Here is a 10,727-nt window from a genome sequence, read left to right on the forward strand (position 1 = left end):
CTCTATGAATTTTGTGATGATTTCTTCTGTGGCATCAGCTAGGTTATTGATAGAGTGTTTTGCAAGATAAGACTAACTATAGTTCTCGGAATAACAGCTCAAAATTTTTCACTTTATGATTAATCCTTAGATGTTCCTTGAATTGATATAATTTTGATATATTGTTCTGTATTTTTACCTACTATACATAACTTTATCAAGTCCATAGATTGTCACAGGAAATTTAGACAATTCTTTATTAAAATCAAGGTAAACGAGGACTATAACATTCTTTTACTATTAATCTAGTAAAACTAAAGAAAGAATAATTCTAGGCATACCTTAATGATCTTACACCAGGTATGAATCATAATATTTCTTCTATAAGAGCTCAAAACTTGTTTTTTCTTTCCTAAATTGCTTTGGTGTTTTTCTCTGGATTCATTCGTCTTTAAGACAGATCAGAAAGAGATAAGAAAAGGCCATTGATGCAATGCTGGGAATTCTCCACATGTAACAGTCATGGACATTCAAACAAACAGGTGGTGTTACCAGGGCAGACCAGGAAGTAATAGAAACTAAGAGCACGTGTTGAAGTCAGACTTCAGAGGGAGCTGGTCACATGTAATGATTAAGAGCCCAAAATCTGCAGTCAGAATTACAAAGATTGGACAGAAGATAATGGAGCTTTTGTGTTGGGCATGGGTATTTAGTATGTCAGTCTTGTGAGAGGCCAGGAGTATAGGAAAAAAGTCAATTGGCCATGATAAAGGGTCAGAAATATGGAAAGATATAGACACTCAGCCCCTTTAAGATCAGATAAGGTAAAATTAGGGAATAGAGTAAAAGAAATAGATTTTGTAGAAGATAACTTGGAAAATCACCATTTTGAGTTTACCAAACTGGCAACAGTCTTGGCTTGACAATTTTGTACATTAGACATTCTTAAATTCTTCATTGTGAAGTATTGAATTGACCCAGAGCCAGGATGTTGGTTTCTGCAGAAGACGGCAAACTTACCGTTATCTGAAGATAAGAGGAAAGCAGATGTCAGGCAGCAAATCACTAATTACTGGGCACTCCACTTAAGTCTGATGAGCATTTTCTGGTACTGTGATTTCAGGCCTTCTTTACTATGTTTGGTTAATTTTTCTGTATTTGTTGATTTTTTTCCTCTGATGAAGACATAGGAGAAATATTTTAAATAGAGTATATGTTTGCCTTATGTCTATAACTTATTAACAATTCATAGTTAAAGCCTATAATTTTTATTTATGCATTAGAGAGAAAATATAATTGTGAAAGACAGTTATAATTTTTGAGTGAATATAGCACAAAATTGGGAGCAGGAAAAGATCTTATTGGTTGAAGAAAGACTTAATTGGGCATATTTGGCATAACTAAAGAGGCGTACACCAGGTACAACCTAGATGGGGAAGGCTTACAGGACAATGGCAAGTTAGCAAGTTGGGTGGAATGTTTTGTATAGTCACTATGGTATCACTGTTGTTTTGTTGTTGTTTTACTTTTTTATAACAGCTTTGTTGAGATGTCATTCACATACCAGAAACTTTACCCGTGAAATGTGTACAAATCAAAGTTGTTTTAGTATATTCACAGAGATGAACAACCATCACCACATCCTAATTTTAGAACATTTTCTTCACTTCCCTCCCCACCAAAAAAAGCCCTGTACCCATTAACAGTCACTTCCCATTCCCCCTGCTGCCAGTCCCTGGAAGATACTAAGCTACTTATGAATTTACCTTGTCTGGACAATTTGTATAAATGGAATTATACAATATGTGCCTTTTGTGTCTATTTCTTTCACGTAGCAGAATGTTTTCAGGTTCATCCATAATGTGGTGTGTCTCAATACTTCATTACTTTTTATTGCAGAATAATATTCCATTATATGGTTATATCACCCTTTGTAATCTAGTCATCGTTTGGTGGACATACAGATGGCTTTTACTCTTTTGACTATTATGAATAATATTGCTGCTTTAAACATTCATGTACAAGTTTCTTTGTGGAAATTTGTTTTCAATTCTTGTAAGTGCTTAGGAGCTGAACTGCTAAGTCATATAGTAACTTTATGTTTAACACTTTAAGGAAGTGGTAAACATTTTCTAAGAAGTAGTATCATTTTGCAATCCCACCTGCATTGTATGAGGGTTCCAATTTTTTCAGATCCTTGGCAAGACTTGTTATTTTCTTTCTTTTTGATTATAGTCATCCTAATGTGTATGAGGTGACATATTACAGCTTTGATTCGCAATTCTCTAATGACTAATGACATTGAACCTCTTTTCATGTTCTAGGCCATTTACACAGCTTTGAGAAAATGTCTCCTCAAATCCTCTGCCCACTTTAAAATTGGGTTGTATTTTTATAGTTGAATTGTAAGAATTTTTTATATGTCTTGGATAAAACTTCCTTTTCTGATATATGACTTTTAAATATTTTCTCCCATCTGTAGGGTGCCTTTTCACCTTCTTGATGGTATTCTTTGAAACACAATTAATTTTGATAGCATCCAGTTTATGTTTTCTATGGTCCTTTATGCTTCTGGCATCTTATCTAAGAAAATATCACCTAAGGGCACAAATATTTTCTCTTATATTTTCTTTTAAGGGTGTTATAGTTTTAGCTGTTAGGTTTAGGTCTATGATCCATTTTGAATTTATTTTTGCATATAGTGTGAGGAAGGGGTCTAGCTTCATTCTTTCACATGTGGCTATCAAGTTGTTCAAGGACCATAAAAGATTATTCTTTCCCCATTGAATTATCTTGGGATCTTTGTCAAAATCAATTCACCACAGATGTATGAATTTATTTCTGGACTCTTATTCTCATTCCATTGATCTACAAGTCCATATTTATGTCAGTGTCAAACTGTCTCAATTACTGTAGCTTTGTAGTAGGCTTTCAAATTAGGAAGTCTCAGTCCTCCAACTTTGGTATTCTCTTTCAAGTATATTTTGGCTATTATGGATCCCTTACCTTTTTACATGAATTCTAGGGACAGCTGTTCAACATCTGCAGAAGCAGAGGTGGCATGTTGTTAGGGATTGTGTTGAATCTGAAGATCAGTTTGGTGAGTATTGTCATCTTAACAACATGGAATATTTTGATTCATAATACCAGATGTCTTTCCATCTATGTGGGTCTTCTTTAATTTCTTTCAGCAATGTTTTGTAATTTTCAAGGTACATGTCTTGCTTTTCTTTGTTTAATTTGATCTTATGTATTTTATTCTATTTTATGCTATGGCAAATGGATTTTTTTCTGGATCACTTATTGCAAGTGGATGGAGATACAATTGAGCATTCTATCTTGATGTTGTAGTCTTCAACCTTGTGAGCTTGTTAATTAGTTCTAAGTCTTTTGTAGATTCTTCAGGATTTTCTATATGTTAGATCATGTAATCTGTGAATAGAGATAGTTTTACTTTTTTCTTTAAAATGCAGATGCCTTTTATTTCATTGTCTTGCTTGATCACTCTAGATAAAACTTCCAGTATAAGGTTGAATAGAAATGGTGTGATGGACATTTATCATGTTCCTCATCTTCGAGGATAACATTCAATGTTTCACCAGGTGTGATGTTAGCTGTGGCATTTCTTTGTGGTTGCTGTTGATGTTATTTTATTTTTTAAAAATAAAATAGAATGCTTTTTGACAGGGCATGTGCTCTTCAAACTGCATCATAACCTCGTATTTTTTTTTTTTAAATCAAGGTGGTCCTTTGAGTCATTTAAATTTGAAAAATCTTAAGGACATTACATTAAGTAAAATAAGCCAGTCACAAAAGGACAAATACTGTATGATTGCACTTACATGGGGTATCTAAAATAGTCGAATTCACAGAAACATAAAGTAGAATAGGAGTTACCAGGGTCTGAAGGAAGAAGAAGAAAAGGGAATTTGTTAATGGATATAGAGTTTCAGATTCTCACGACAAAAAAGTTCTAGAGATCTATTTCACAACAATGTGAACATATTTAACACTACCGAAATGTACACTTAAAAAAATGGCTAAGATGGGAAATTTTATGTTATTTTTTTATCACTATGAAAATGGGAAAATCAAAACAAAAAAATAAATAAAATTTAATACAGTGGTGGGATGACTTTCTATCACTCAATTTGAAGTTGTATTCTGTCAGTGGTATAATCACTTCATTACACCTAAATCTTTAGTAAAAACGTGTTATATCCAACACTCATGTGTTAACGATGCTTTAAAAATGAAATAAAAAAGTATCGGCAGTTTTACTAGTTCCAGTCATCAGTGGGTGGTGAAGATGGGAAAGGCCAAAACATGGAGATATTATAGGAAAATGGGGCTGGATGACAGCAGAGGGGCAGGCAGCAGTGTGAGAGGATGTAAGACAAATACCCTTTTCTCAAAGCAGTTTCAAGAATGACGGCCCAGGTGGGAAGGAAGCATAGCAGCAAAATTCTTCTAACGTGTGAGATGGTACTTGACCCATTTTATTTGAGTACTTTGAAAATGGTGCCAGGGTATCACCTGCACTGGAGATACATGAATTACATTATTATACTAAACATAGCTAAAAATCATTTTGAAATTTGGAAGGCATTAATTTATACTCATAATTTAATATAACTACTGTGTACTTTGTGTGTACATTGTTTAAAACATAAATGTGTTCCAGTCAGATTTCTAAGGCAGGTATTTATCCTAATTTTTATGCTTATTTTATCCTTGAGTTCAGAACTTTGTAATTCTAATCTGTTATAAGATTTTTAAAATGTTTTGAAAAAAAACTAAAATGATATTTTATTAATTTATGAAAAAGGTGTTTTTAAGTCATTTAAAGCGTTGTTTCTTTGTTAAAAAAACACCAAATGGTTTTTATATACTAGAAATTAAATATACAAGGCAAAAAAGTTTTACTATAAGATTTAAAATGACAAAAATAATCATTAATATTTCTTTGAATGTTCCTGTGCTATATTGTACTTATGCATATAGTTTTTAAGCAAAATGCACTTAATAATTAATTTTGTTTTGAAAGTTTGTCTATTTCACTTTATCGTTTAACTATTTAAAACCTACATTTTGGAAATGTGACAGACAATTACTCAATCTACACTTGTTTTGAGACTTGAGCTCCATAACACATTGATGTTGTCAGATCTAAACTCCTATTATTTAATGTTAGATTTATCATAACTTCCAAGGTATGAGATATCTAAGGACAACTCAGGAAGCATGAAAAACGATAGATTCATCATGTCAATACCTTCATCATATCAAAGAGAATCTCTGCAATGATACAACTTCATAAAAATTAAAAATACAACACATCAATCTATAGGATATTTTAATGGGGATATTAACATTACTTAAATCCTGATTTTTAGAAACATTCAGTCAGTTAACAGCATTTTAAATATTGCAAATTTCACTTCCTTTAAGTTAAATTTTTTTCTGAAGAAGGAAAACAGTTTTACATGGGGCTGTCACTAACCTCCAGGCAAATAACTTTTAAAAATCACACTTTTGCAATGTCCTGCTATCTAAAGACTAATAGGCCTTCACTCTCGGAAAGACATCTTCACAACCATGAATGAAGTCTATGTCTGTAGATGAAAATGTCAACAAGAGTGGCAGAAAACCATTTCTTATTTTAAGAAAATAAAAAAAATAAAAATATACTTACACTTTTCACATAACTAAATTAAGCAATAATTAACAAAGTAGTAAATATGTGAAAACTGTAAATTCCAAAGATTGAGATTATTATACTATAGAAACAATCATTAGTATTATACTAGAAAATTCTTGGAACTGAGAGACAAAGTACTAAACATAAGATTAAATTTTGGTATTATATTTACCTATTTCCAGCCATGACTTGCACAGTGTAAGCAAACATACCAGAGATAGACCTTTTAGTGGTTCAGTTGACTTTGTGCTCAATAAAAGTTTACATGAAATTGATAATTTGGGAAAGACAAAGACATTTTGTTTTATTTGTTTCATGCAGTGAATCCAGTTGTGTCCCTTTATTCATACACTGTTCATTGAGCAGTCCATGCATGGATAAGTAACTAATATAAGATTCATCTCTGTAGTATCTTATCTAATCTCTGGTCTAATTAGAATCACTCAATAAACATTAGTATCACTATTATAATTTTTCTCCAGTTATTATGTTCTTTGAATCTAGCATGTGTTTTATACATGCTTTGGTTTTAGAAGAATGGTATTTCCAGAAGATATCAGTATTAGCTCAAGTCCTTTATTACCATTTTTATTTCTCATGGCTATGTTAAATTTTCTACCGGTACTATTAGAAAGCCATTGTCAAACTATATTGAAAAGCCACAGAGTCACCACTAAGAAATTGCTTAAGTGTCTGAATTTTAGTTTCCTCATCTATAAAATGGGAATAATCGACTCATAATGTTGCTGGGGGGAAAAAATAAGACACCATTGATAAAAGTGCCTGGACAGCACATGATACACATTGAAAAAATAAGAATATCTCCTGATCTTTCATTCTTATCCAAATATTCACACTCTTGCTTTTTGATACACCGATGATCTCTGATGGTAACTCTTGGATCTCTTTCTTTTGAAGATAAAACAGTCATCACATTGTGCTATGCTCAAAATCATCAGCTTTCTTCTAAACTCATGTCCCAGAGATAGACATATTCTTTCTGCTTTGGTTCTCATGACTCTGAGGGAGTGCTATTAAAAGCTCTGGTTTGAAGGCAAATGCAATAACACCAAGACAACACGCAAATGTTGCTATAGTCTAAGTACCATGGAAGATTGACATTATGCAGCCCTAATCTCCCAGAACATAACCCCTAAGGGTCAAGGATTACATCAGGTCATACAAAGTGCTTAACACAAGGTGAGTACTCCATAAGTGTTTTTGAAATGATTGAATTTGGACTTTATTTTTTCACACTTTTGAATCTTCTTTATTAGGCAACTCATGTCCTTCCTGGATGTGCAGCTCAAATTGAACAATAGACTTACTGTTAACCATGCAGTTACTTTCCAGAACCACTATTTCTGTATTTTCCAAGTGGTGCCATTAGTCAAGGTACTCACTACATCTGAGTCCATTCCGGATCAGTTGTTGATACACTATTGTCAGTACCTTACATTAAGTTTTTCCATCACACTGATTACTGAGAAGGGTGTTTATGGTATGACAAAGAGACAAGGGTTGGAGGGCAGACATGAGTAGATAAAACAAGAGATGGAAGATGATACAGACAGGTATTATCTTATATCCTTGATCATTCAGTTATTACATGCTTAACTGTGGGCAAATATCCACCTGCTATAAGCCTCAGCTGCATAATATGTAAAATAAGCATGGTAGTATTTGCTCTGAAGAAGGGATGAGGAGAATACAAACAAGTGAAAGTTCTTATAACACTCAATGAAAGTTAACAGAAAAGTTATTTGGACGTTCAGGGACTGAGCAGTACCAAGATCCACTCTTATAGCATAGAATGAAAAAGGAATAGTTCTATCTGATATTTACTTACACGTCTCATATTATTGAGATCTCAGGGTCTTTGACTGCTAACATAGATCAGGGACAAACAGAAAACTGGAATCACCTGGTTGAAAAGACTTGAATTCTGCTTCACACTTCATTGTGTGGTGAGACAATAAATACCTACCATAATTTTTCTTCTTCTCTTCCTGCATAAAATTCCCAAAGGAAAATGACAGAGGGAAATCATTCCACAGTGACTGAGTTCATCCTTGCTGGGTTAACAGAACAGCCAGAACTCCAGCTGCCCCTTCTGCTCCTCTTCCTAGGAATCTATGTGGTCACAGTGGTGGGGAACCTGGGCATGATCACACTGATAGGGCTCACTTCTCACCTGCACACCCCCATGTACTATTTCCTCAGCAGCTTGTCCTTCATTGATCTCTGCCATTCCACTGTCATTACCCCTAAAATGCTGATGAACTTTGTAACAGAGAGGAATATTATCTCTTATCCTGCATGCATGACTCAACTCTATTTCTTTCTTGTTTTTGTTATATCAGAATGTCATATGTTGGCTGTAATGGCATATGATCGCTATGTAGCCATCTGTAACCCATTGCTTTACAATGTCACCATGTCTAATCAGGTCTGTTCCTGGATGGTAGTTGGGGTGTATATCATGGGCTTGTCAGGTGCCACAGCTCACACAGGCTGCATGCTAAGAGTGCTTTTCTGCAAGGCTGATGTAATCAACCATTACTTCTGTGATATTTTTCCACTACTGGAGCTCTCCTGCTCCAGTACTTATATCAATGAAGTGGTAGTTTTGTGTTTCAGTGCATTTAATATCCTTACCCCAACCCTCACTATCTTTGGCTCATATGTCTTCATTATTGCCGGCATCCTCCACATCCACACAACTGAGGGAAGATCTAAAGCCTTTAGCACATGCAGCTCCCATATCTCAGCTGTTGCTGTTTTCTTTGGCTCTGTAGCATTCATGTACTTAAAACCATCATCAGTCAATTCTATGGACCAAGCGAAAGTGTCTTCAGTGTTTTACACCATAATTATTCCCATGCTGAACCCTTTGATCTACAGCCTGAGGAATAAAGATGTCAAAGTCGCCCTAAATAAAATCCTTGAGAAAAGAACTTACCTATGAAAAAGGATATTTTGCCTTAGCAAAAATTTATAATTCCTCAAGAAGTTTTGGTAAGGAACAGACCAGAGACAGCAGTGTATGTCCACAAGTAATGAAATTATTGAGACTACGTGATTATTTGGAATAAAAGTGCCAGGGGATTCATAGTATCAGTCACATGGAGAGCAGCACCATTTCTCGAATGCCCCAGAGTCCATCTACCCATAATAATCTATACTACATCTAGTGTTGGTGCTATAGTAGTGTGCATAGCTGCCTTCCATATTACCTCTAAACATTTTTTAAAAGTCTTCAAAGGCTTCCATGTAAGTGATTATACTTTATATGCACGAAATATGGTACTTTTTAAGGCAATACTTATTTATATTAATTCAGGAAATAAATCCATCTGGTCAGTATCCTTTGATAGTCTCAATACTTGTGTCCCTGCCCAATAAGAGTATTGACGAATGTTTCTAAAAGTGTGTTCTCTAAAATAGATAATTTTTAACCATTTGGAACCTACAAAATTTAATCTTTAATTCTTCTCAAGTGCACAGAATTGTATTAGGGAATATGGGGCATATGACGTTGATAAGATATAATTCCTATATCATAGCAGGTCACACTATAGTGGAAGGGATTGACAGTAATAAACATCATTGAATATATTATGTGTAATTTGGCTTATATCTTTATGAAACACTCCTGGCTCCACAGTTGTGTGATAAAGCTACCGCCTTCACTTTCCAGACAATCCTATATTCATTTTCTCTTATCTCTAAAAGATATCTCTTTTTTGCCACTTGCGTCATATAATCTCAGATTTAGAAGCGACATTCTTTTACTATTACAACCATATACATAGCAAGCTAAAACTGAAAAATTGTTTTCTGACTAATGATAAGTATCCTCCTTACCTCAAAATTCTATCCATTCTGGAAAAAGAAATTAAATTTTTTGAGAGGAGGAAGGGGATGTCTAAGCAATAGATTCCCACGTTCACCCCTCTCCCAATAGGTTTCCATTGGTGCTCTTGAAAACAGCAAACAGAAAACTCTTGAAATTTCTCTTGGCAAATAATTGTTTCCATTAATAAGTCTCAGTAGCTCTTGGTGGCATTCTGCCAGTTTCTCAGTTCCTACGTCTTCTCTTGCCAATGGTAGCAGCCTCTGCATGTGTTTTCTCTCTCTCCTTAGAGTAACTCCTCAGATTCTTGGATATTTCTGTTTTGTTTTAGAGCCATTTCTAGATGACAAGTCATGTTGTGTTTTTTCTGGATGGCTCAGAGTTTCAAATCCTCCCCAAAAATTTGCATCAAAGAGACAAACATAGACATCTCCAAAGAACATCATGCTCTTGACTGCTCATTTCTGTTATGCTGAGCCCAGAGATAGGGCACAGGGCTAATGATTCTTTAACTCAGCATGGACATTTACACCTGGTTTAAGTGCATTTTAAAAACAATCTGTCTCATCGCTCAGACCAAAACAGTGCTTGCTTTATCATCAGCTTGCCTTCAAATACATGCCATTAACACCTCAGTGAGATGTCACCTTTTATCTTACTTCATAAAATCAAAACTTGTAATGAGTAAGAGAAGCTTATTTCTTTTTTAAAATTAGAAGAAACTTCTCTCTTGGCTTTCTATGTACTAATCGTCCTTATCTTCATATCCCATTTTTTACTCCTATAAAAAATATCTATATGTGTGTGTGTATCTATACATATGTATATGTATATATCTATATGTTTATGAGTGACTTTATGTATATGCATGTATTGTATACCAATATGCATTTTATTGTTAGGATATGTTTTACAAAGCATATGTGTTTGTAATTTTTATTTTATTACTATAAACATTAAACAACCAACATCTAGCAAATTTTTTCACATTGATGACTGATTGATAAAAATGACTTTATATGAGAATATTTTGTGTTTCCAAGCATTCATTTTTGTATTAAAAGTATTAAGAAGGAAAAAGAAATATGTCTGTACTGTTTGGTGGTCTTAAAACAGGTGGAAGACATGCTGTTAAAATAGTAGAATAGATATCAGATAGATTCCAAAGTGGAGATGGAGCTCGACAACAAC

At 34.0% G+C, this 10,727-nt stretch overlaps 1 protein-coding gene across 2 annotated transcripts; it reads left to right on the top strand.

The window, feature by feature from the left end:
* The first annotated feature begins 7,712 nt into the window (after window positions 1-7,712).
* OR8G4 (olfactory receptor family 8 subfamily G member 4) lies at window positions 7,713-10,323 on the top strand. Of its 2 annotated transcripts, XM_070272195.1 has the most exons (2): window positions 7,713-8,634; window positions 10,316-10,323. In XM_070272195.1, the coding sequence occupies exons 1-2, from the start codon at window positions 7,713-7,715 to the stop codon at window positions 10,321-10,323; spliced, it is 930 nt and encodes a 309-aa protein (XP_070128296.1). The 2 variants fall into 2 exon arrangements, with proteins under 2 accessions (XP_070128296.1, NP_001378451.1); NM_001391522.1 differs by lacking the exon at window positions 10,316-10,323 and having other exon boundaries at window positions 7,713-8,648.
* Window positions 10,324-10,727: the final 404 nt, after the last annotated feature.

The sequence above is a fragment of the Equus caballus genome, chromosome 7 (assembly GCF_041296265.1).
Source record: "Equus caballus isolate H_3958 breed thoroughbred chromosome 7, TB-T2T, whole genome shotgun sequence".
In the NCBI taxonomy this organism is placed as follows: Eukaryota; Metazoa; Chordata; class Mammalia; order Perissodactyla; family Equidae; genus Equus; species Equus caballus.

Excerpts from the sequence above, each read along its gene's own strand:
- OR8G4 (NM_001391522.1), top strand. The coding sequence starts at position 7,713 with ATGACAGAGGGAAATCATTCCACAGTGACTGAGTTCATCCTTGCTGGG.